The sequence below is a fragment of the Hippopotamus amphibius genome, chromosome 16 (assembly GCF_030028045.1).
Source record: "Hippopotamus amphibius kiboko isolate mHipAmp2 chromosome 16, mHipAmp2.hap2, whole genome shotgun sequence".
Classification (NCBI taxonomy): Eukaryota; Metazoa; Chordata; class Mammalia; order Artiodactyla; family Hippopotamidae; genus Hippopotamus; species Hippopotamus amphibius.
The window spans coordinates 5,022,284-5,049,628 of record NC_080201.1 but is presented as its reverse complement, the minus strand read 5'-3'; the positions used below and the strand labels follow the sequence as shown (position 1 = coordinate 5,049,628).

At 47.9% G+C, this 27,345-nt stretch overlaps 1 protein-coding gene across 2 annotated transcripts in view; it reads left to right on the top strand.

Moving 5' to 3' along the window:
* Positions 1-27,345, top strand: part of CDH13 (cadherin 13) — a 1,023,084-nt gene that overhangs the window by 896,737 nt on the left and 99,002 nt on the right. For both annotated transcript variants that reach the window (XM_057711305.1, XM_057711306.1), the window contains exons 9-10: positions 18,738-18,920; positions 26,297-26,550. In XM_057711305.1, coding sequence (XP_057567288.1) covers positions 18,738-18,920; positions 26,297-26,550 — 437 coding nt within the window. The remainder of the gene's footprint in view (positions 1-18,737; positions 18,921-26,296; positions 26,551-27,345) is intronic.

Here is a 27,345-nt window from a genome sequence, read left to right as displayed (position 1 = left end):
ATGACAAGTCTGCTATGGGGTTTTGAAATTCCAGCAAAGAAGCAAATGCCACCGACAGCAATATGATGGCGACTACAGTATATTTAAAAATATAGTGACCCAACTCTATCTCAGAAGACAGAAGCCAAGGAGGGGATGAGGTGGCAAAGGGGTTTCTTTTGCCTGGTTCCCAGTTGTCTCTCTGTTCACACTGTTGGTTTGACTGGAAGGGCTGTTTTTATTACCCCCAAATCCCAATTTAGTTTCTGAGTCCCTGTATTCGCAAGGCAAGGTGGAGTGATGTGCAGAGATTGTTTGGTCACATGCTAAAATCAGATGGCTCTTAGCTTCAGTCCCATCTCCATCCTTCACCAGCTCTTGGATGTTATACGAGTTCCTTAATTCTTTTGGTCTCAGTCTGCTCACTGGTAGAATGGAGATGCTGGTAACACTGGCCAGCAGCTCTGTGCAGGACCGGTTAGGGAGGTTCAGTAACGCGCCTGGGTCATAGCTGGTCCACTGAGGAGCTGGCGTTCAGTCGGACAAATTAGAAATCATCCTCGAGGTCAGCTGGGGATGGTAACATTTTGTCGCCTTTGAACCCACATTACTGAGTCTAAGAGAAATCCCATCACTCTTAGGTGAGTAAAGGCTACATCCGAGTTAATTGTATTGGTTAAGAATCCCAGAATTGTCTCACTTGTGCACGTTGGTTCAGAGTGTTGAAAAATATCCTCTCTCCTTACTCAGTATCGATAAGCAAATCTGAGAAATGTTGCTCACCACTCTTTTAGCTAAATCAGCACAGACACTGAGTTAACCAGACGAGGAAAGGGTTTGTTTTAATGTCACACGGAGCGTTTTCTTATCGGGATTCATTTCTCCATTGAAAGGTTTTTTTCCTTTGACATGTTATTACGATCTTTCTCACTCACAGAGAAAATGGAATCTTGCTCATAGGAGGAACACATTAGCTTTCTCTGTCTCTGTCTGGCTCTCTATCTTTACAAAAAACTACTGCCCCACAAAATGGGTCTGGTCCTGGTACAATATTTGGGAGCCCAACTGCAAAGTGGATTCCACCATGAACAAGTTGACCCTCCTCCAAATTAACAGTAAAATCAGCCACATAGCCCCAAAATGCACAATTCCAGGCTTACATAAAAATGCAACGTCATCTTTTTAACTTTTCATTTTTAAATGATTACAGACACACAGGAAGTTGCAAAAAAATGGGGCCTAGAGCCCCTTGACCCCTTCATTCAGCTTCCCCAGTGGTAACATCTCCTGTCAGTGTAGAACAATAGCAAGACCAGGAGATGAACAGGGGCACAGTATGGTCAACCAGATCTGATTCAGTTTCCACCAATGTGGGGGGGGGGGGGGGGGGCGGTTCTGAGCATTAGATCTCATGTTGAGATCTGTGTAACCACCACCACCATCAGGATATGGGACTCCATCGCTACAAAGGGCTACTCTTGGTACCACTTAATAGCTGTACCCACCTTCCCCCGACATCTGGCCTTGTCCCCAGCCACCACCAATCTGTCCTCCACCGCTATAGTTTTGTCATTCCAAGGACGGTACATACATGGACTCACACAATCAGTGACTCTTTTCACTTAGCATAATGCCCTTGAGAACTGTGGAAATAGTTGCATGTATCTATAGTTGTTCCTTTTTATTGCCTGAGTAATATTCCATGTTGTGTTTGCACCAGAGATTGTTTAACAATTCACCAACTGGGGGACATTTGGCTTGTTTCTAGTTTGGGGCTGTTGCCAGTAAAGCTGCTATGAACATTCATGTACAGGTTTTTATGAGAACATAGTTTTTATTTTTCTGGGGTAAATTCCCAAGAGGGTAATTGCAGGGTCATCTGTTAAATGCATGTTAGTTGTATAAGAAACTGCCAGACTATTTTCCAGAGTAGCTGTACTATTGTCCATTCCTGCCAGTGATGTGTGAGAAATGCACTTTCTCCACATCCTTACCAGCATTTGGTGTTACCATTATTTTTAATTTTAGCCTTTCTGATAAGTGTTAGCAATATTTCATTATGATTATAATTTGCATTTCCCTATATGACTAATGATATTAAATGTCTTTTCATGTGCTTATTTGCCATCTTTATTTTTTTTTGGTGAAATGTCTCATCATGTCTTTTTCCCATTTTCTAACTGGATTGTTTTCTTCCTGTTGAGTTTCGAGAGTTGTTTACACGGTTCATATATAAGTCCTTCATTAGAGACGTGGCTCGCAAGTATTCCAACCTGTGGCTTATCTTTTTATTCCGCAAGTATTCCAACCTGTGGCTTATCTTTTTATTCCTCTTAATAAGGTTTTTCATTGAGCAGTTGCTTTTAATTTTGAGGAAGTCCAATTTATCATTCTTTTTTAATATACATTGTACTTTTGACGTCAACTCCAAGAACCGTTGTCTAACAACGGGTCCTTGAAGATTTTCTCCTGTTTTTTGTTTTTTCATTGAGCTCTAGTTGATTTACTATATCATATAAGCTTCAGGTACACAGCATGGTGATTCACAGTTTTTAAAGTTCTACTCCATTTATGGCTATTATAAAATATTGGCTCTCTTCCCTGTGCTGTACAATATATCCTTGTAGGTTATTTATTGTGTACGTAGTAGGTTACATCTCCTAACCCCTGTCCTTATCTCGCCCCTCCCCGCTTCCCTCTCCCCTCTGGTAACCACTAGTTTGTTCTCTATATCTGTGAGTCCGTTTCTTTTTTTTTTTTTTTATAAATTTATTTACTTATTTTTGGCTGCGTTGGGTCTTCATTGCTGCCTCGGGCTTTCTCTAGTTGCTGAGAGCGGGGGCTACTCTTTGTTGTGGTGCTCAGGCTTCTCACTGCGGTGGCTTCTCTTGTTGTGGAGCTCAGGCTCTAAGCACATGGGCTTCAGTAGTTGTAACTCGTGGGCTCAGTGGTGGTGGCACATGGGTTCTAGAGCACAGGCTGATTAGTTGTGGTGCACGGGCTTAGATGCTCCAAGGCACGTGGGCTCTTCCCCGACCAAGGCTCAAACCCTTGTCCCCTGCATTGGCAGGTGGATTCTTAACCATTGCACCACCAGGGAAGCCCGAGTCTGTTTCTTTTTCATTATATTCACTAATTTATTTTTTAGATTCTGCATATAAGTGATATCATACAGTATTTGTCTCTCTGTCTGAATTGTTTCACTTAGCATAACACCCTCCAACTCCATCCATGTTTGCTGAAAATGGCATTATTTCAATCTTTTTTATAGCTGAGTAGTATTCCTTCGTATATATGTACCACATCTTCTACATCCATTCATCTGTTGATGGCCACTTAGGTTGCTTCCATACCTTGGCTATTGTAAATAGTGCTGCTATGAACACTAGCATGCATGTATCTTTTCGAATTAATGTTTTCTTTTAAGAGTTTTACATTTTTATGTTTTACATTTAAGTAAAATGTAAAACATTTTACATTGAGTTACAAAATTAACTCATTTTTTATATAAGGTGTGGGGTTGGGGTTGGGGTTGGGGTCATTTATTTACCTGGGGATGTGCAACGGCTCCAGCCCCATTTAATGGGCATATGTGTGGGCGTCTATTTCTGGGCTCTCTATTCTGTCCTGTGGGTCTGTGTGTCCCTCCCTCCACAGCACTGCGCTGTCTTGGTTACTGTAGCTATGTAGTGTGTCTCAGCACCAAGTAGAATGAGACTTCCCACTTTGTTTTTCTTTTTAAGTATTTTAGAAAACAATTTTAGATGCACTTTGAATTCAATAGCACTTTATCCCCTCCAAAATTATTTTTTCGGATCTAAACACAATTCATTCCCATTATTTAAAAAACCTTTAACACATCATACAAGCATATAATACACAAAGCTGCCAGATCTCTCCACCCTCCCGAGAGAGGACCACTGTTAACGTTTTAACAGGTGCCTTTCCCCTACTTTTTATTTGCAAAGATGGCGCCACATTACGCACACTACGTTGCAGTTTTATCAGGATGTGTACCTTTGTCCTTATCTGTAAAATGAGAGAAATAATGCTCCTTATTTCCTCAGGCTACAGTGAGGATCAAATGATATAACCCGTGTAGGGAGTTTAGCCCTATGCCCGGCACAGAGTAAGCGTTCGGTAGACGTAGGCTGTTGTTGCTGTTATTTTTATTGTTTCCCCTCTTGCTTTTGCTACCTGCTTTGGGTGATCCTGGCCTTTCTTAGTGGCAGCAAATGGCAGAGAAACACTCTATAATGCTTAGTCATTCAAGAGCATTGACAGACGCCTTCAGGAGAATGGGTTCCTCCGTCTCCCCCTGTAAGGTTTATTCCAGCTGGAATGAACGAGACACGGGGTATCACACCTTCATTTTTTTGAATTTTTATTGGAGTGTAGTTGATTTACAATGTCATCTTAGTTTCTGCTGTACAGCAAAGTGAGTCAGTTATACATATACATCTACCCACTCTTTTTTAGATTCTATTCCCATATAGGCCATTACAGAGTATTGAGTAGAGTTCCCTGTGCTGTACAGTAGGTCCTTAACATACCTTCTTGGTTTACTTCCGTAAGTGGTCATTTCAAGCTTGGCAGCAGCATCCCAGAGTTTCCACAGCCTTTATGTGCGATTCAAGTTGAGCCCCTGGGGATCTGGTCCTTTGTCCCCCGCACAGCCACCCACCGCCCACAAACTCTACCCGACCCCTCCTCTCACTGGCAGCCCTGCTTGGAAGATGCTCCATCCCTAGAGACCGCTTGCTGAACTTTCACATAGCTTGTCTCATTTTTACACCTTCAACCCGGGGAGGGGACTCTACCCAGGCAACTGGGAGCAGAGCTCACCTATTAGTCCTGCACCGGGGTCCCAGCCCCTCACACACAGCAGCCTGGTGAACTCCGTCTGTGTCCTCGGCTCCTGCAATCTCCACCCTTAAAGAGTCTGTCATCTCCTCCTTATTTCAGTTCTACCTTCACACGTGCCCCTTGAATGGCCCACTTTCCCCTGATTTCATTAACTTAACACATTTTATTTCTCCTAAGTAAACCCAAGGTGCTTTCATCGTCAGATACAATAGATTTCCCTTCTGATCAATAATGCCAAGCAATTAGCTGCCTCCTCATCCTAGTGGCTCTGTACTGTGTTCTGTTTCACTGGCGTCCCACGGTTTGGCCAGTCCCCCATGGGTGGACATTTTGGTTGTCCCTGGTTTTCCTTTTATAAATATCACAGCAATAAGAATGTTTGAATGTTTATCTTCGTGCACACATATGAAGGGTTTTGTAGGATAAACTCACACAAGTGAAACGCCGGGTCCAAAAGGTGTGAGTATTTACTTAAATTGCAGTTTAGAGCCCTTTCTCCAATGTGATCAAAGTACTTTTAAATTACCTTCGCCCTTTCCATCTCCTGAGCTACACTGGTCTCTGCACTTGTGTAGACGCCTAGCTGGCTGCCCTGCTGTGAATGGCCTCCGATGGGTGCACAGAGGAAGAGGTTCGTGGTCCAGGGAAGCACGTGACGTTCAGGCACAGAACAAGGACAAAATTCTAGACCCGGGAAAGGGCTCACGTTCGTTCATAGCGGGGACCCCAGTGAACTGGGATTCCAAGGGCTGTCAACCCAGCACACGACCTCGAGGAAGTGTGCAAATGTTAGCTTTTACTCTTGATGTTCCCACGCTGCTGATCATCATTTTGCTGCTGTTAGTCTGCAGCGCGTGGATTTCTTCAGAAAACAGGCATTTGGCACCAGTTATTTGAGTTTTCTCAATTCAGCCAATCCCCACACTCCTGCCTGTTCCAGCAACTCTGGGGCAATGAAACCCCCTCTGGTGGCCTCTTCTTTAGCAGCTGGTTACATCAGAAGGAGGCAGCGCCCACCTGTCACCTTTACCTGCTAATGAGCCCTGGAACTCGCTGCCCTCAGGCACCATGGGTTTTTTTCCCTCCCAGGAGGTCTGTACCACACTGCTGTGACTTCAGGCCTCCTCTCTTCCTTGCGGCTTAAATTACACAAACCTTCCACCGGTTCCCTGACTGTAGGAAGAACAAGGTCACAAGCAGGTGACAGAAGAAGCTCACCGTTGTGTTTTGTTTGTGAAGCTGTCTTCCTCTTTCACTTGTGTTACTATAGCAACAAGGCTAGATGTGGACCCGCTTTGGAAACACTCCCTTCCTGCAAAAGGTGTGTGTGTGGATGTGCACGTGTGTGTGTGTTGCTTCAACTTACTTATGAGCCTCCTTGAAACCTAATGGTCCAGGGACTCTATTTCCATTCAGAGGTTGCTTTTATTGACAGAGAAGACAAAGTGATGGATTCTTCCATGTTCAAGGATAGCTAGAATGTGTGTCCCCAGGAACGGCCCATCTTTTCATCCTCAACAATCAACACAAGTTGACAGGTGAAGAATAAGTATTGTCCGGAGTGGTGGCCGTTAGCAGGGTGCTGTTTCAGGTGCATGTCTGTGGGGAGCCCTCCAGCCAAAAAGGAAGAGATTCTGTTCAGGTGTCGCCTTGGCCAGTCGGCCCCACCTGGGCCCCGAAAGTTACCAGCTACCATGCCTGGTATGGTCCCTGTTACGATTCCCTTGCCTTGGGCAGGCCCTCTGAGATGCGTTAAAAACAAAAATTCACATAAGGTAACTGGAGGCTAAGGACCACAAATTTTGGTTGATTCCTTGGTTTGCAAGCTCTCCTTAAATATTTGTAGAGGCAACAAAAAGATGAGTTCAGGAGAAGCAAACCCACCCCTTGGAAGGGCCTATGTGGGGTTATCGAAACACAGATGACTCATCCTCCAAACGTTTAGCTTATACGAGTCTGCCTGTATGTTCTCAAAGTCACCACATGCAGATTTTTCATACACGGTGGCCCGAGAGCAGGACAGCCTCCCAGGGCCATGAGAGTCCCTGTAAGGATGCTTTGGGAGACTTTTAAGGGCCATTTTGATCATATCCAATTGTGTCTAATGCGCTGATTTTAGACACTGTCATAAAAAGACTAGGCTTCAAGGTGGTTACCGTAGAGGCAACGCCCAGGACCCAGCAGCATCTTTTCTAGGTGGGGGCAGTGGGCAGCGTCACCCCTGCTCCCAGGGTTCCAGGCTTAGTCACTGAATCCTCACTTCCTCCGTCTGCAGCTGCTCCAAGTGGTTAGACTGGAGGCTTCAGCCACTGCATTCCATTAACATGGAAATCTCTGTCCTCCGTTTCTCCTGGCACAGGCCCTGGGAATGCCAAAAACGCTGGAACAGAACTCTTGACTTGCCCAGATTTTCTTATTAAGAAAAAGCAAAACAAAGACCTTAAGCCACCCCTATCTCTCTCTCTCTCCATATCTCTCTCCTGTCTTTATTTTCTATTTTATTTCTCTCTCCTTCTTTCTCCTTCCCTCTCCCGTCTGTTTTTCTCCTCTCCCTTTCTCTCTCTTTTTCACATGTGTAGCAATGCCTTTCCCTGCCTTCTTTCCAGGCACTGCCCTCCCCCCACCAGCTCTCTCTTTCTCTCCCCACCTCTTTTTTTCTGTATGTCTCTCAATCCCTCCCCGCTCTTCCTCTCTCTCCCCCTCAGCTTTTCTCATCTCCCACACGCTCTCCCGTGCTACCTGGCAATTCTCACTGTCCCACCTGTCACTAGGGAGGGAAAAGTCAAGCTGCAAGACTTCACTTTTTTACTTAAAAGTCCTTAACTCTGTGAGATCTCCTGTTTCCCATATTCACAATACAGTGTCCTTATGGCCCTCCCCTGCCAGGCCTTCCCTCCTACATGAGGAGCAGCCCAGGCGAAGCAGCCACCGGCTGGGGTTGCACATTTCTTGCCTGTTATGTGTGAGTTTCATGAAAAGCCTCCTTGGCCCCTGTTCAGCAGACCCAATAAGGATTCTTGAACAGCATGTCTTCTCCTGTAATTACACCTCAACAATGACCAACTATATTGTTCCTTGATTGCAAATAAATTTGCAGTCCTTATTTTTGTGCTCCCTAGCCCTTATAGCAACTTCCAACATATTTAATACTCTTTAATCACACAATGGGAGGTGAGGAAATGCAGGCCTCTCTTGGGAAGGGAATGAAATCGCAGTAGAGGAAGGCTCTTTTTTTGCTTCATTGCGCATGTTTTGTTGTTTTGTTTTTTAATTGGAGAGTCTCAAATACCGAACACATTTGTAGACTTGAGAGGCGGGGTAAGTTGGCAGGCCAGGAAGCAGGACAGGAGTTGAAGGTGGAAGGGAGGGGACCCAGAGAAGAAGTTCACATTGAACAGGAGGGAGACAGCCCCCTCCAGCCTCTAGGTTTCCAGGCCGGGAGTGCTGAATGCAGAGGGCATCTATGTTCTGATCTCTCTGCCCATCAGGGCCAGGCAGCAAGGACCAAGCCACCAAGAGCAGGTAGAGGGTCAAGAGCAGACATCTCAGACTTGATGTAGCCCTGAATCACCTGGAAGCTGATTCTGAAGGTCTAGTGTGGGGCCCCAGATTCTGTTTCTAACTAGCTCACGGGTGATGGCCATGCTGCTGGCCCAGGGACCACCCTTTTAGTAGCAAGGGTTTGGGGAACTGGGAGGGGAAAATGGACCACAGACAGTAGTTCTTCATTGTCGTATAAGCTTGAGTCTGAACACAGTTCCAACTGGACCAAATGGGAAAATGCCCTTGTTCTGATTCTCTGAGACCCACCGAGAAAGCCCGGCGGGTGACAGGGCTGCCCCTCCTCCTCCGAGGATGCGAGTCTCTGCTGCACCTGAGTCCACTTGGCACACACACAGGCATGAGTGTGTTTACTGAAAAGTGAGAGGCAGGCAAATGTCAGGAAGAAGGAAAAGCAAGAGAAACTACCTTTCTTCTTTTATAAAAGGGATTATCAGTGGCTAATTCAAAAATTGTAGAGTAATGAAAACTACATCAATAATTTTCATAATAATTATAGTCTTTAGTTTTACCCTTGACTGTGTTTCTGGCAATGTCTGATTCTATCACTCCGGAAAATGTTATTATGCCATTTCAGTGTTTTCCCATGAGACTTGAGTCTAGGACCAACTTACAGATGAATCTTGCCCTGGGGCAGCTCGTGGGCAGACACTTGCTAAGGAGCCCCGACCAGGTTTAGCTAGATTAGTGATTCTCAGCCAAGAAGGATTGTACACACACACGCCCCGCTGGGACACCTGGCAATGTCTGCGGACATTTTTGATGCTTTCGACTTGGGTGCTCCTGGCATCTGGTGGGCGGAGGCTACGGACGCTGCTCACCGTCCTACACAGGACACGCCCCCCGCCCCCCCAATAAATCATTATCCAGCCCAGACGTCACTAGCGTTGAGCTTGAGAAACCCTGAGTCAGATTAAAAATACATTTAGGAACTAAACAGTACCATTGGTTAGGACACCACTGATTACACATGACACCAACTCTAAGTAGTTTTAGACAAGGGAAATTTATATTGTCAGAAGTGCGATTAGCGAGACTTGGCTACTCTAACAACAACAACAAAAAGCCAAAAACAGCAAATTTCATTTCTCTGGTCACATTTCTGATAATGACATGTGCTGTTGCAGCCTTCATTTCTGCCTGTGTTCATTAGAACCGTGTGCCTATGTTGCTTCGTATGTGTCAGGCATTCATCTTGACGTTTATAAATATTCTCGCTTAATCATCATGATAATCCTATAAGGGTAGGTACTATTATTTTTCTCATTGTGCAGATGAGAAAATCAAGACACAGAGAGGTTAAGTGATTTGACCAAGGTCACACAGCCAATAGGTGATAGAACTTCAGGAGGTGTTAAACTTGAGTCACTTTCCTGTCATTCATTTTTTTCAACGTGAAAAACGGCCATCCGGGCATCTCTCTCCCCACACAGACTTCCGGTGTGACTCTACCCTGGGATCAGAACCCAGAAGGGACAGAGAATGATTTTCCTGATCCTTCTGCTCTCACTGGGCCTGATTCCCAAGGGAATGTATCTCATCCTTCTCTTCTCCCCGTGGGACTCAGATGTTCTCAGAAGCACCACAAGCCACCTCTGGGAAGAAATATGCAGAGGTGCCGATGGGAATTACAGTTGGGCCCATGGGGTCTATTTGATACAGGAATCGATGGTGCAGACACAGACGATGGATTTAGAGCAGTTTCTTCTGACGACGACATTTGGGATTTAAATATAAATTAGAAGCTGTAAGTCAATTCCATGTGTGAATTTGCACAAATCCCTTGTAATGAAAGCAGAAGGTTTCTCTTGTCCTTATTTGTACTGGGGTGTTAGCATCAGGAGCCTAACCAAGTGTGTCAATTTTCCTACCGCTCAGGAGATTAAAGATGTACTTTCTCTAGTTAGAAACAGCTGCAAGGGGCACACACGGAGCGAGGCTTGTTCTCCGTGAGCTCCGGGGTGTCCGTCTCATTTCTGCATTAAGCTGAGCAATACCGCAAGCAAATAGGGGAAAGGAGGCTGCTTGAAGTGAGTTAGTCAAAGGAGATATGGCGCCCATAGATCCCCCTTCTTCCCAACCCCTCCTGCCATTCAAGGAAGGAAGCTTCAATCCCAAATTGCCTTTCCTCGCGTGGGAGGGGGCAGTGAGCTCTGGGAAGCTGGCAAACAGTACATAGCCTGGTGTGTTTAAAAGGTGCCATTTGGGACTTCTCCGGTGGTGCAGTGGTTAAGAATCCGCCTGCCAATGCAGAGGACATGGGTTCGATCTCTGGTCCAGGAAGATCCCACATGCTGAGGAGCAACTATGCCCTTGCACCACAACTACTGAAGCCCACGTGCCCAGAGCCGATGCTCCACAACGAGAGAAGCCACTGCAATGAGAAGCCTGCACACTGCAATGAAGAGTAGCCCCCCTTGCCACAACTAGAGAAAGCCTGCATGCAGCACGTGCAACAAAGACCCAACGCAGCCAAAATAAATTCATTCATTCATTAATTTTTTTAAAGTGCCACCCAAGCACTCTGTGCATGTTGATGAATGCCTTTGATCCCCACTGCCTTACACACAGACGCACCACTTGACCCAGCAATTCCGTTCCTAGGTATCTGCCCAAGAGAATGAAAACACACGTCCACACAAAAACATGCCCATGAATGTTCAGAGCAGCATATTCGCAACAGCCAAAGAGTGGAAACAGCCCACATGCCGATCAGGGGAAGAATGGATAGATAAAATGTGGTCCATCCATGCGGTGGAATATTATTCAGCCATGGAAAGGAACAAAGTACTGACACAAGTTACAGCATGGATGAGCCTTGAAAACAGCATGCTAACTAAAAGAAGCCAGACACAGAAGACCACATATTGTGTCATTCCTTTCTATGAAATGTCCAGAATGGTAAATCCATAGAGACAGAAGGTAGATTAGTGGTTGTTGGGGGCTGGTGAGGGGAAGCGGGGGGCAGGGAGGAATAGGATGACTGCCGAATGGATTTAGGATCTCCATTCGAGGTGATGAAAAAGATGACCTCCAGGAGACAGCCCTGCGATTTCATTGGCAAGTGTATTCCATTGGCCAGTTTAGCAATCCCTCTGGACTCCTGGAGCAGAGAACCTTAAGAAATCTCAGGGGTCCCATCAGTGGCATCCTTCAGCACTCCCAACACCTGCTAGGACCCACACAAGCTAGAACAGATCACAACGGCCTTTTTAAAGTCTGACCCTAACACTAGGAGGGGACCTTAAGGAGTCTTACTCCCGGGCCATTCATCAGAACCATCTGAGGGAGTTTTTAGAAATGCAGACGCCTAGGCCCCACCCAAGGAGAATCTCTGAATGTGGGATCTCAGATCATGAGTAGTTTTCAAGTGTTTCTACTTTGTAGTCAGTGTTAAGAACTCCTGCTCTCGCCTGATACCCTACACCTCAGATAAGTCAACAGGAACTCAGGGAAGTTACAGAATTCATGTGTGAGTTAGAGGTAGCTCAGAACTTGCCCCATTTCACTGAATTTTCCACTCCTGTAAACTTGCAGAATTGCATAAACCAAATTCTAAAGTCTTTAGAGTAGGCCGTGCTGTTGCGCCTACGGAAAAGTCATTCTTCATCCAGACTCAGACGCTTGTGTCAAATGCGTATCCCTACAGAAAATCTCTTTGCTTCTCAAAATTAAACTATTTTCCAATTGTCTCGTCAAATGTACAAATGCGTTTTGCCTTTTCTTTCATTTTTTTAAAGACAGAAACTCAAGTGAAGGAGAGATATTAATGTCAGATGAAATAAAGTTTCCACACCGGACACTTGGAGGGAAAACAATGCAGGTGTATTTGCTCCTTGGTTTTTATTTTTCCTCCCACCATCAAATGTAATATTTATTTCATCAGTTCCCTAAGGCAGTGATGTTCACACTTCTTTTCAGCAGCAAAACTTTTTTTTTCCAAGCAAAACCTTAGACAAGAACTTTAATATACAAAACGGATGAGGTATGATTAACAGATTCCTCGGGCAGCTTCAGTCTTTCTTATTTAGAGGAAAATACATGGTACATTGGTGGGACTCCTGCACCATCTCTCAAACAAGAACAGAAAGAATCACAGGGGTTTGAGCCACATTCTCCAATTTATTGGTAAGAATTTCCTATGACATAGAATGAAATCGACCATCATCACCATTGCTAACAAGCACTGACTCCTCACTCTATGCCAGGACCCTTCAATGTCTGCTCTAACTTGTAGCAATCACGGTTTCTACCCATTAAGCTATCAGCAAGAAATTAGGTTTTTCCAGCAAGCTGCACCCTTTATATAAATATAGGCTTGTAAAAGTGTTCTCAAATTCAATTTCTGTTAACATCTCCCTCCCCCTTTTATCCCCACACATAGAAATTTAAGTGTATGAAACCTTCTGGGACCTTATCTTTTAATTGTTTCAAAGCCAGTGCTCAGATGACTATATCCCAGCTTTTCCTGTTCAGCATCAACTCTCCATGAAACCCCAGGCTTGCCAGCTCGTGAACCTGGACTCCAGCAATCAAGCACACAGGCTTGCATGTGTCCTGTCCCTTAAGGTCCTGAGCTTTCACTTCTCCCGCACCTGTGGCTTTCTAGCCCACCGATCACTATTTCCATCTTCTCGGTTAACCTTAACCTTAAAGACAGCTCTTTGCTCTGTGAGGAAGAGGGTTCATTCTCAGTGCAAATTAAAATGCAAGTCCCTCTTCCCTGATGATGGATGACCTTTGCGGCAAGTCCGAGTAGTTTCTTCCTCAATGTCCATCACAAAACTCACCTCACCTTGTCAACGAAAAGAAAATGAAATAACTCAGTTCTGAATTGAGAGGAGAGAGCTAATGAAACTCAGTATGTCCCAAGCCAGTCACCCACACTAATTGTGTAAAAACACGTTTCGCATCTTGTATTTGATTTGCTTCACAGTTTAACAGAAAAGTAACTTTATCTATTTTTTTTCCAATTAAAAAAGTAATGTTACAATCAATAATTCCTCCTGCTCTGGTATGGTAAATTAATGTCTGTCTATTGTTTTTAAATCACAAGGTGAGCATTGCTGTAGAAATATAAAATGGTACTATTTCGCTTTAATCTATTTAATTTTCCATTCTTGAATTACATAATGGGGTTAAAACATTGAATAGAATTAATAGAATGAGTATTTAATTAAGCAATAATGTGTTTCTAAATGGACGCTCAAGGAAACGGGCTTTATAGTTTATGCAAGAATCAGATAATGGTCATAATAAAGACTATAATAATTGTGTTGAATGTTTTCTATATTTAAAGATTTTTTTCTGAATTCTCCCAGGAGTAGATTTAAACATAATCCAGCTCCTCTATTAGACTTCACTTTGCTCTCAAGGCAAGTTCTCAATGCCTTTCCCTGGCCCACAGGCTCGGCATAATCAGACTCAATCCTCCTCTGGAGTCCAATAGCAAACAGTTCTCCCTGAGTTCTCCCTTGCTCTCCAGCCACGCCCACATCCCCTCTGGTCCACAGATGCCCGTGCTCCCTGCACCACTGGCCTTTGCACCTGCTGTTCCAGATGCCAGGAAGGCTCTCTCCCCTTTCACCTCACTAATTCTTCTTCCTTCAATTCCCAAGGAATTCTTCCCTGATGACCCTCCCTACACGGGGTCAGATAACCAACCCCACTCAACACTCCCCTCAAGCTTCAGGCTCTCCAAGAACTATGTTATTTCCTCCCAGGCACTTAACACATTTTTATAATTAAACACATGCCATGTCTGTCTTGCTTACTCGTGTATGCCTAGAATTTAATAGTATATCACGCATGGTACCCAGAAGCCACTTGCCAAATATTTGTTGGCTGGTTGGTGGGAATATGGATGGATGGATGGATGGATGGATGGATGGATGGAGGATGGATGGAGGATGGATAAATGGATGGATGGAGGGATGGATGTATGGACGGAGGATAAATAAACGAATGGATGGGTGATGGATGGGTGGATGGATGGTAGGTAAGTGTGGCTGTGGCCACATTACTACATCTAAGGATGTATTAGGGTTGTAATGCACGCTGTGAGGATTTCTAAAACATTTTAACCTTCCCATTCCACTTGGACTCATTTGCCCACACACTACAAAGATATTCTGCACCAGCCTCTTTGGAAAGTGTCATGAAAAGGTGTCATGGGAGAAACTGCACAGGCTTTTCTCGCTTATATTAATTTTACAAATTCATCCATCCATCCATCAGACCTTCCTGTGTCCAGCATATGCTATGCACTGGGGCCAGGTGCCATAAGTGCATGCCTAAACTAAAATCAGGAGTAAAAAAAAAGAATTTTTAGCGTAAAAGAAAATTTTAATTATTTTTCCTCACTTCAGGGGAAAAAATTAAATTTTTAAAGCCTATGAAAATCAAGTATAGTAGGAGGGATCAACAAATGTGAAAGTTATAAGGCAGCCCTGCTAGACATATTCTGGAGAACAAGAGAGGTCAACCCACCCCTTCTGCTCTGGGCCATCCAAGCAGGTGGCAGAATCAGGTAGCCATTACCAAGCCAGCCCCTCTCAGTCTCACTCCTGTACAGCTTCATCCCTTCGCATGTCCTCTCAGCCTTTGCTTTTGATACCAGGCCCCATTTCCTATTTTAAGACCATTCATTCTTTCAACAAACATCTACTGTGTCCCTTCTATGCACCTAGCATCATGCAAGCGTGGAGAGAAAGCCATGAACAAGACAGACACACATGGAGCCTCCAGCCACCTCAAATCATGATCTGTTCTTACAGTGTCTTCATCTCAGCAGTGTGACATTCACCTGCCTTGACAAAGCAACTTCTCACCTGCGGCCTGGATGTAATAGCATTCCCACCTGCCTGACAGTTTCCAGCGTCCCCTAGTCTTAGCACTCCCCAACCCACTGGATTGTCTGCCTGGTGTCCCAAGGTACGGGTGTCAGAGCGGCTGCAGGGACAGGTTATGAGCTGAGGTCTGCTGTGTTCAGGAGGAACAGAGAGAAAGGCGTCCGGCTCTGGACCACAGCAGGGATGGAGGACTGGCCAAGCAGTGGGGATCTTGAGTGGTCATGAATAATAGGACTTGTGGAAAGCAGACATTACTGGAATCCAGGAGAGCTGGATCTGACCTTTGGGTCACTCAAAGACGTTGGACAAAACTCTTCCTTCCTCCTTTCTCTGTACCTGTTTCTTTATCTGCAACCTGTGGGATTGGATAGCACATGTGACGCACGTCCCACTGCTGGACACATGGCAGACAGCAGTAGTTGATCCCAGAACTCCTTCCCACTGATCCCACACTCACGGCAGGACCCTCAGCATGGAACCCATTCAGCCTTGCAATGCACAAGGGTAGGCTTGCACATCCTTCCCTTGGCCATCCTTGACCTTAGACTGTCATGCTTCTCAACCCGCACTACCTATTAGAATGATCTGGGCAGGTCAACAAAATACTGAAACCCATGCCTTCCCCCAGACCAACTGAGTTGGAATAGGTTTTTTTTTTTAAACAGTGTTTTTAAAAAGCCTTCGAGAAGATTCTAACAGGGCTGGAAACCACCAGTCTAGATTTCAAGCTCAGGAATTCCATAATTTTTGTGAGAGAGGGGAAAAAATAGAAGTTAGGACTAACTAAAACAAGAATCAGGGCTTCCCTGGTGGCTTAGGGGTCAAGAATCCGCCTGCCAATGCAGGGGACACAGGTTTGAGCCCTGGTCCGGGAAGATTCCACATGCCGGGGAGCAACTAACCCCGTGCACCACAACTACCAAGCCTGTGCTCTAGGGCCCACATGCCACAACTACTGAGCCTGCATGTCACAACTACTGAGGCCATCGCGCCTATAGCCCGTGCTCCGCAACAAAAGAAGCCACTGCAATGAGAAGCCCACACACCACAACGAAGAGTAGCCACCGCTTGCCACAACTAGAGAAAGCCCAAGTGCAGCAACAAAGACCCAACACAGCCAATTAAATAAAGTTAAATTAAGATAAAATAAAATAAAACAAGAATCAGAGAAATCAAGTCAAAGTAATTGTCTCCTGGAGCTGTTTCTATGTGACAGCATCCTCCACGTCCCCCTCACTCCGGCTCCTTTCCACCCGGACGTGCATGTTGTAAGAATTTCCCAACACTGCTTGTAGGGACGGAAAACAATTCACCCAGGTTTGCTGAGGTGTGATAGACAAATTAGTTCACGTCCCCATCCTGTCTCCCTCAAGGCATCAAGATTACAGCTTCTGATTAATAATTTGCAAGTCAATTAATCAGCCAGCGCTTTTGAAACCTCATTTCTCAAATTACTTCTCTTTGAACATAAGGGCTTTCTGACATCGTCTTACTGCCTCTAGATTCTCTTTCCTACTAACTGAAATTCCAGGATATTTCTTCTTCTTGTTGTCAGCTTATTGGTATTAGTTGTTTATAAAATATTTGCAAACATTACTATTCACCAGTAGTGTGTCAGAGGTAAGCACCAAAACAATACTTTATGCTTCCAGCTCAAAGGAATGTGCTAATGATGGCTCGAGAAATTCTCTGTCTATGGGAAAGCTGATTTTTCATTTATTGATTTATTTCTCACCACACCTACTTGCAACAAATATTTGAGATGTATTACAATAAAAACACAGGTACAGCAAAGCTCCAAACAATTGATTTATGTTTCCTTAGAAAATGCTTTTTTAAAGTCGCGCTAGGTGTGGGCAAGGGGTGGATGAAATGGGCTTTCTTCATTAGGGAAGACGGTACAATCAAGCAGAGGCTCTGGAGTCCAACACCGGGGTTCCAAGCCCAGTCCCTCCACGTTTGAGCGATGGCGGGTACCTTGCCGTTTAGGGAGAGAGGCTGTAATAGGGGCGGGGCGCGCGCACAGCCGTAACCACGCAACTGTTACCGCGAGACCGGAAAGCACGAGACACGTAGCCCGCAGTTAGAGGTCCCGCTACGGCCAGCAGTCGGCCAGGGGTGGTCCTCAGGGCGGAAACTGCGGTAAGAGGCGGATGGTAGCCTTCTCCCCCGGGCTCTCCAGGCCCTCCCCGGCCTTAGGCGGAGGGTGAGCTGGGGGGTCCCCGGGGACAGGCTGGGGCTGTGTCCTGCAGGGCTCCAGAACCCTCGCCACGGCCACCCACTGGCCGGACCCAGGCCTTCAGGCCGCGGGAACCTCTCTCTCATCCCCGCCTCTGCAACCTAATGGCAGTGACAGTCTGCATGGGTCCCTGGGACACCCCCCCACCCATGTTCGGGTGGCCCGAGGAGCCTGAGAGCCGGCTGGGTGCTGGGTGCCTGGCTCCCTCGGCGATGACGGCTGGGCAGGGTCTGGGGACCTGGCCCTGAGGACGCCGCCAGCTGAGCTCTGCCTCCTCAGCCGGGCCTGGGCACTGGTGGGAGGACGCAGACTGGGTGCTGGACCAGCGCTCCCAGGCGGGGTAACCAGCCCGAGCAGAGACCCCCTCCTCTTAGCCAGGCCTGGACCTCGGAGGGTGAGAGCTGAGCCTTGGGGTCTTGCCCATCCTTGTCAGAACGGAGAATAACATTTGTTTGGTGGAGGTTTACAGGAGCATTGTGACCTGACCTCAAGAACAAAGGATCTGACACCAAGAAGTCTGCAGCGACTAACCACACTCCTCCCTCACCTTTCCTATAAGAGGGCTTTGCTGAAAGCTTTCCGGGAATTGGGGTTTTTCAGGCATGAGCCACCGGTCTCCTTGCACAGCCCTGCAGTAAACCTTTCTCTGCTCCAAACTCCGACGTTTTGGTATCATTTGGCCTCACTGTGCGTCAGGCATATGGACTTGTGTTCGGTAACAAGGCTGCAAGATCAAATGCAAACAAAAATGCATAAAGGGTCAAAGTCATACGAGTTTGTTTCTCATTCAACAGTGGTTCAGGACAGGCTCCCAGCCACCTCCATGTGGTGACTCAGGGACCCCAGCTCCTTCCCTGTTGTGGCTCCACCTGCCCCTTGGGTCTCCTGGGTGGCTGCATCCCGCTAGGTAGAAGGAAAGGGGCCCAGAGAAGAGGCACAGCTGTTGTCTTAGCCCTCACCGCAGGTAAACCCAGGCCAGCCCTGGCAAATGTCACTTCTGCCCACGTCCTGTAGGAGAGAACTCAGTCTCGTGTCCCCACGTGAGGCTGAGAAACCTGAAGCACATCGTGTTGGCACAGCACAGCGCCGTGCTCTTCCTCCGTTAGTCTTTATTATAAACTTGAGACGCTACGGGTAATGTGCCCAACACAGGGCGTGTGGTAAGAGCGACGTCAGTGGTCTTTGCTATGTTTTTTGTTTTTCTTCAACATAGTGACAGTAATGGTCTGCTTTGTTTGCAGTTTCAAGCCACAGTGGAGGAAGGCGCCATGGGAGTTATCGTCAACCTGACAGTTGAGGACAAGGACGATCCCGCCACAGGCGCGTGGAGGGCCGCCTACACCATCATCAACGGAAACCCAGGGCAGAGCTTCGAGATCCACACCAACCCGCAAACCAATGAGGGGATGCTCTCCGTCGTCAAGGTAAGGGCGCTTCCAACTGCTCCTCCCTCCTCGCCTGAGCTCCCAGGGCCCCAGGTCAAAGATAAATGCCCCAGCCTCCTCCTCCCGGAATCAAGATAGAAAAAGGCTCCAGCTTAGGGATGTGCTTGTACCCTCACAGCCATAAGACCAACCTGCTCTAGAGGTTCTGGAAAACTTAAATTTATGTGTGACCTTAAAAAAAAAAAAAAAAACTTAAGTTTTAAATGAGATTCTCCATATGTTTGATAATGAATTATCAAAGATATGCAAAAATGGGGCCTGTGAAGGTTTTCTCAAGATCCACGCTCAAACTGTGGATTAATACACATCTTCTTAATCTTTCTCAGCAGAGACTCGGTTATTCTCTTAAACACAGCAGATAGTTACACGCTCGGGATGATTCTCCGTGTGAAACCAGCTGTGAGCACTGCTGCCCAGCACACTGACCGCTCTCTGCTTCAGGGGGACCGAGAAGGGAAAGTGACAATGATGTGAAGGGAGGGCTCAGAAATGGGGTGAGCGGGGAGGTGGCAGCAGAGCACGCGAGGCTGGTGGTCCCCATGTCCTGGAGGAAGGGATCTGGGAGGTCCTAGGAGAGCTGCCGCCAGACCAGCGCAGCCATGGGAACACAGCTTCTTTTCTGGTGGGTGCAGCAGTTTGCCTGAAAAGCAGGGATTTATGGCAATCGTATTAGTAGGCGAAGCAGGAACATTGCTACCTGCTCCCTGTGCACCCTCAGCCAGGATACATAACTGCTTTCTGTGCCTCGGTCTCCTCATCTGTCAAAGGAAGATGATGGTACAACCCACCTCTCGAGGCTGTTGTAAGGAGGTCACAAGCTAATACGTGGCTGGTACTTGGTGCCTGTGTGTGTTTCCTGGGGCTGCTGTAACGGAGACCACAGACGTGGGGGCTTAAAACAACACAAATATATTCCCTTACAGTTACAGAGGCCAGAAGTCCGGAACCAGTTCCACAGGTGACAGTCGGTGGGACTGGTTCCTTCTGGGGGCTCCCGGGCAGCACTGACTTCCTTGTCTTTTCCAGCTTCTGGAGGTCACCTGCATTCCTTGGCTCGTGGCCCCTTCCTGTATCTTCAAAGCAGCAGCCCAGCATCCTCCTGTCTCTCTGTGACTCTGACCCTCTGTGTCCACTGTCACATCTACTTCTTCCTTCGACTTTCCCGCCTCCCTCTTTTAAGAACCTTTGTGGTTCCATTAGGCCCACCTAATAATCCGGGATCTTTTCCCCTGCTCAAGGTTCGTAGCTTAGTCACATCTGCAAAGTCCCTTTTGCCATGTAAGGTAACACTTGCACATTCCAGGGATTAGGACAGAGACATACTGGGGGCAGGGGTATCAATATTCAGCCTAGCACAGAACCGCATAAACACTTGCACCAACAAAGTTCCACAGTTTCCCTGCAGGCAGGACCCAGAGCCACTGAGAATGGCAGACCTCGGAGAAGGTTCTGGCTTTCTCCAGAGGAAGAGGGGTCTGGATTCCTCCCAGGCTGCCCTTTTCAGAACTTCATCCGAACTGAACCCCACACCTCTGCCTGAAAAGAGCAGCCTCTGGGTCTTCCCAATTCTTCTTCCCTTGTCAGGACTCCCAAGAGATCCTGGCACTGCCCTCCTGCATTCAGTGCTATAGTTTCAAAGCCGTGAAACTTGTAAAATAATACAGCCCCTGGCTGTTCTCTGAGGCTGGCCCTGTTTCTGTAAAAGCCATCAGGCAATTTTCCAAACCTGCAGCTGGAAGACAAAGCTCGGGTAAATATACATCCCACCGTAAACCCTGCAGGACCACCGTTGTCCCGGCCTGTGTTTGCTGCGGCTTGAGGAAAATAAAATACAAGCAAAACTAGACTGGAGGAGTGTCCTCCTCTCCCCACACTCCCTCTTTGGCCCACAGTGCTGTGAGTCTGAAATGTTAGCTTGTAGAAGAGTCACCTGGAATGCTAGCTAAAACACAGGGTCCTGGGCCCGTCCCACACGTGTAGGGTCAGAACAGGAGGGAGAGATGCCCCAGGAGAGCACAGCCTTGTGGGCAACACGGCCGTAAGATAAGGAGTGTCCACCTGCAGTTCCTGGGGAGGAGGTGCCCACAGAGCCTGGTGCTTCCCTGGGACCCATTCTCCTAGCAAGTGGACTCCCTCTGCTTCAGAATTGGGATGGAGGCTTCCCCTCCCTTCGGCTGCCTGCCTCATGAATTCATTTAAAGGGCCTTGAGCTCTCTCTGCCTCTCAGCGCACCCGAGGTAAACCCCAGGATAGCCTCCTGGAGGCCGGCCTGGCCATGCTTCCCGGGCTCTCCACCTTGCTAGCAGCCCAGTGCATTAGCTAGGAATGTTTTCTGTTGCACATAACCAGATGCATGATCTTCATAACTAGATGAAGGCAGGCCAATCTAGGACCAGCTGGCAGCTCAAGGTGTCAGAGAGCCGGCACGGGGCACCACAGGTGTTTCCGATGTTTTCCTCATGGATGTCAAACGGCCATCAAAGCCCCGGGCATCACGTCTTCCCGCTGCTGTGTTCCAAGGCAGGAAGCAAGGAGGCAGCCAGGCAAGTGAGAGAGAGTATATGTGCCCTCATGTGCCCCTCTCCTCTCTTTAGGGGAAAAAAATGTCTTTTCCATGGGTCTTCCAGACAATTTCCTGTGCTGTGTCATTGGCCAGATGACACATGGCCACCCTCAGCTGCAAGGAAGGTGGAAAGTCCAAATCCTTCCTTTAGGGCCTCTGCCGTGAGAGGCAGGTGGACGTGGCCATGCTGCAGCCCAGCCACAAATAGCTCCGCCCTAACCAGTTAGCAGCCAGCGTAGCGTACCGTAGAGCTCGAGGACGTCTCAGGACTGTGTGGTTTCTGCGGGAGTCCTGCCTCCCTGCAGGACCGAATCCTAACAGTCCTGGCAAATGAGTATCTGTGTCCTCTTTAAAATCTCCTGGTCAGGAACACCCCTAGTTGCTCTGTAAACCTATTCCAGGACTGTCAGAGAGTTACTCTTTCGGCTGAATATAATCCACGCTGCGTTTTAAGTCTATTCTCTCTTTTGTGGTCAGAGGGGAAGGAAGCACTGGGAAAGCAGGCCTCCTTGATTCCCAGACCTGTCACAGGCTTGAAACTCGCGGTCAGATCACTTCCAAAGCCTCCCTCTGCCAGACCACACACCCCAGATCCTTTACCCTTCCCACGAGGGCCAACTTCTCCAGCCCTGAACTCCTCCAGGACAGTGGTCCACACCCTCTCTGGACACTTGATGAAATATATTAATCGAATTGCATCTCTCTAACTTTATTGGAAGTGTTTTCAATTTCCTCCCATCCCTGACACAGCGACCCCGCACCAGACACATCGCGTTCATAAGGTCATATGCCCAGGACAACGGAGGGCTTCTGAATGCAACACGACCCAGGGCAGGTCTCGGAAGGGGTAGGAGCAGAGACCCATGTTTCATCATCTCCAGGTGGACTGGTCCTGGGCATTGCAGAGGTCCTGCTCTCTGGAAAAGCCTGGATGTTCTCTCCCTCCCTCCCTCCCTCTCTCTGTGCCACTGCTCATATTTGCGTTCCTCGGAAGCCAGCATTCTGCTGAGGAATGTCAGCCTTGAATGGACCTGAAGAGCCAAGGCAGGATGGCAGTGGCTTTTCCCGCTATTTCTACCCCAGATTCCTCTTCCTCACCCTCTTAACAACCTCTCGTCATTATATCCAACTCCAGGGCAGCCTCTGTGTAAAACCCCCAGCGTGCATCATCTCCCCTGATCTCACCACAATCCTTTGTACTAGGACTTTACTCCTGAGAAAGCTGAGGCTCCAGGAGATGCAGTGATGGGCCTGTGGTCCTGTGGTGGTTCATCACAGTTATCGGGGACAGGACTTGGTCCCCTCCCCTCTGGCTCTGGGAGCAGGGAGCGTTTTCCATTACTGAGCTGTGTTGCTTCCTCGTGTGAATGAAGCAGCCCAAGGCAGGACAGATGGCTGGGTCCGCATCAGCATTACTTGTGGAAATACCACCTGGTACCAAAAGCATCCGTCTCTCTGTGTCACATCTCGGCTCTGTGCCACTTATTAGCTGTGTGACTTTGACCGAGTTACTTAACCTCTCTGAACCTGTTTCCTCATCTGTGAAAAGGGACTAACATCCCCTACTATTTTGAGGGTAGGGTGAGGATTAGGTGAGATGATGCACATGGGGCCCTCCTAGCACAGAGTGGGTGCCCAGTGAGGGATGGATAATGTCACGGAAAGTAATGAGGGGTTGTGTTGTGGATCAAATATGGTATGTATATTTATGTATAATATATAAATATAAGGCATCTGTGTGGATGGGGGAGCTGTGGGTACCCCACTGCTATGGGTTGAATTATGCCTTCCCCCAAAAAAGACATATTGAAGTCATAAGCCTCAGAACCTGTGAATGTGGGTTTATTTGGAAATAAGACCACTGCAGATATAATTAGCTAAGATGTGGGCATAGTGGAGAAGGAGCAGCCCCTCATCCAAGATGACTGGTGTCCTTATGAGAAGACAGCCGTGTGAAGACAGAGACACACAGGGAGAAGGCCAGGTGCTGATGGAGGCAGGGAGCAGACTCATGTAACTGCAAGACAGGGAATGCCAGAAGCTGGGAGAGGCAGAGAGGGCTCCCCTAGAGCTTTCAGAGAGAACATGGCCCTGCCAACATCCTGATTTTGGACTTCTAGCCTCCAGGACTGTGAGGCAGTTAATTCTGTTGTATTAAGGCCCCTAGTGCTTTGTTACCACAGCCCTAGGAGACAAATGCACCCACCCAGATTCCCTTTACCAGGTCAGAGCCCCCACCCCCAGAGCAAACAACTCCCAGCCTCCCCTTTCTCAGCATAACTGCCCTCAGCAGCATGGAGCCCCCTGGCCAGGGACATTAGGCCCTGCTTCCTGGAAAGAGCCTGGGCCTGACTGCCAGGGGCTGCACAAGGCCAGCCCCTTGCCCTGAGATGAGACTAGTTCTGTGGTGCAGTTAAAGCTCCAGAGCACCCCGTAGCATCAGGCTGAAGCCAGACTCCAGCAGAGACCATGGCCTTGCTCACTCTCTCTATTCTGAGAGTGTATCCCAGTAAATCACATGTACCCAAACCCCTGCCTCAAGCTCTGCTTCCAGACTCTGTCGGAGTGTGGAGAACTCAACTAGAGACACACACACACCCCTAACATATGCATACACACTTGCACCTCTAACATAAATATGCACACCATACATCTGACATATACATGCATACACACATTTGATTTAATACACACATATAATTATCTGACATAAATGCACACACTTACACATCTAACATATGAAGAGACACACGTTTCGCAACACGAGTTTAAAGGCCATGTGTAAAATGGTAAGCCTCCCCTTCCTGTCGGGACCCCCGAGGCTCCTGCCCTGTCCGGGCCGCTCCACTCTGTCCTGCTGCTGCTGGCTGTGCTGGCCTCAGATCTGCTGCCTGATAAGAGGCCCGCGGAGCTAGGAAACTCAGTCACACCCCACCCTGCTGGCATTTGCATCATGGTAGAAAATCCAATTGGGCTGGATTTGGGATTTCACAGTCTCAGGGTGTTGTCCTTAACTTTATTTCCAGGAAGATGGTGTGTTCCTGGGAGCTGGTATAGAGGAAATCCTCTGGGCCTCGGGTTGCCCGGCTGGGTCTGACGGGTGCTGGGGTGGGGTCGAGAAGGTTCTCAGGGGACACGGGCGCTCTATATGTCCATCTTGATCAGGGTGCTGCCCGGCAGACTTGTCACGACCCAGCAAGCCCAAGGCTCCCATCCCCTTCAGCGTCCCAATTGGATGAGTAACTCTCCTTTCCAAGCACAGCAGCTCCCCGGCCCATGTTTGGAATTTACTTCACTGGGGTTGTATATTTGGGGCATCTCTTGGGAAGGACAGAAATCTGTTATTAGAAAGGGGGATGAAGTGGTAAATTATTCTTGTGTTCCAGGGATGGAGCCACAATATAACTGGGTAGCTCCTAGGTACCAACAGTTTTATACCTGTTAGCTCTTAAAATCCTAATACTGACCCCGTTGAGAATTGTTCTAGGTGAGGGCAGGAGGGGTGGTCCTATTACAGCAGGAAGCACTTCCGGGTCCTCACTTCCTCTGTGTGTGTGTGTGTGTGCGCGCGCGCCTGTGCATGTGTGAACACGTGTGCATGTGTGGGTGCACTTTCACAGGCGTGGAGTGCGCTGCATGCAGGTCAGCTGTAATTATTATGAAAGGTAATGTAATTTTGCCTCAAGTTCTTCCAGTTCAGCCTGCCTGATTCCAAATTCTACCTCCTGCACCCGCAGAGCTCTTTCCCCAGCTTTGCCACTCTCACCTCCTGTGCCAGGTTCCCAGATCCCTTACAACCTGTACTGCCGCTCCCTCACTTCTGGTTGAGTGTGAATCACCTCCCTGCACTGACTTTAGTCCCGTCCTCCCAGCAAGAATATCCACTGCGTCCTGGGTCTGATGAGTCAGCTGCTCGTTTTCCCAGCGAAGATTCGGAAAATAGCTTGAAATGAAAAGCGTGTCCTTGTCTCACCTAAATGTCTCCCCCCACACACCCCCATCGACAGGAAATGTCACTCTCATTGCATCTCGTGGTTGAGAAAGAAAGCAGCCAAGTGAACGTGGTCCATGACATCCTGTGATGGACAGGGCACCATATTAATAATGTCCACAGTGGGGTTTCCTTAATATCCTCTGATTTAGTCTACACAGCAGCCGGGGACGTGGGTACCATCAGCCCCTTTACAAAGGCACCTAGAAAGGGCCTCAGCAGGGTTGCTCGTTGGTGGGACAGTCTGCCATGTGTGGGACTGTTCGGGCATGGCCCTGTACCTGGCATCACTGCCCCCCGCCCAGGAAACGGCCATAGAACTGCCAAGTCATGCAGACAAATAAAAATGCCCCCACATGCTTTCCAGTGCCCTCAGGTGGGGAAGGGCCCTGCAGCTTAACCCTTTGTGTCTCAGCCTCCCGAATCCTTTTCCCTACATGACACCCTACTGGAAGGATGCACACCCACTGGCCACGGGCTACAGGTGGGAAGGCTTTTAATGTCAGCGTTGCCAGGGATTCACCTAAAGAGATCTCACAACAAAGGATCCAGGTCTCTGAGACTCATGTAACTTGCAAGTTACTTCTTGATCTAAAAAAATGAGCTTCCATACCTAATTTGGTGTCTGTTTCATACTCTTTTTCTTAAAGAGGACCCCAAGTTGCATCAAGCTTCTTAGCCCGCAAAACCTGCATCCATCTGAGTGTCCACACAGCCCGTGGGCTGTCAGAGGGCCTTTGTGCAGAAGGGCCTGCCGTTTGGGGCAGACCCGCATGCTGAGCCCCTCTCTCTGCCTTCCAGCCTCTAGACTATGAGATTTCTGCCTTTCACACCCTGCTGATCAAAGTGGAAAACGAGGACCCGCTCGTGCCCGACGTCTCCTATGGCCCCAGCTCCACGGCAACCGTCCACATCACCGTCCTGGATGTCAATGAGGGTCCGGTTTTCTACCCAGACCCCATGATGGTGACCAAGCAGGAGAACATCTCCGTGGGCAGTGTGCTGTTGACGGTGAATGCCACGGACCCCGACTCCCTGCAGCACCAGACCATCAGGTGGGTGAGCGGCTCCGTAACCAGAGACGGGAGGCGGGCAGGACTTGCTTTTCTTTTCTGGTTGCGGGGGCTGGTTTTCAGGAGCAAACTACCATTAACTTAAACTTGTTAATGATCTGGGTGAGCAGGAAGTTTGTGTCATAATGAAGAGCTGGCGGCTGGCGGCACCAGGGGACCAGTTTCACTAAATGGGGATGTTGCCCCTGCACCTGGTTCCGGGCAACAGACTAGCCTGGGAGGAGAGTGTGTTCAGGGCTGTGTTCCCAGAGGGGTCTGCTGGTGCCAAGCATAGTGTGGAAAGGACAAAGAAAGGAGCTACCATATGTGGTCCCTTGCGTCTCAGACACTTTACCTACTTTATCAGTTGCCACAACTTTATGAGAGAGGCTTGGCGAACTCCATGTACAGTTAAGGGTATTAGGAATTCAGAGGGGTTTAGTAACTGGCTCAAGGCTGCCCAGCTTAGTAACAGAAGAAATCAGGATGGAAACACTGCAGTACAATCTGCAACGTCCATGCTCTCTGCTAAGTGCTCTGGACTCTGAACTGTCAGAAGGGAAAGGAAAAGACATTGCCTGGTACTTAGAAATGGACCGTCGGGGTTGGGTTTTCCACTGATGATTGGCAGGCCAAAAAAGGTTCAGATTTTCAGCCTTCATTGCCTAAGCTCTGTCGAGTACTTCACAAGAAGGGATTTTCATAGTGTGATTTAATTAAATGACCATTATCTGCAGTGCTTCGCATGCTAGTGGAGATGAGATGCCCTCACCCACGCAACGTTGCACAGCAAACACA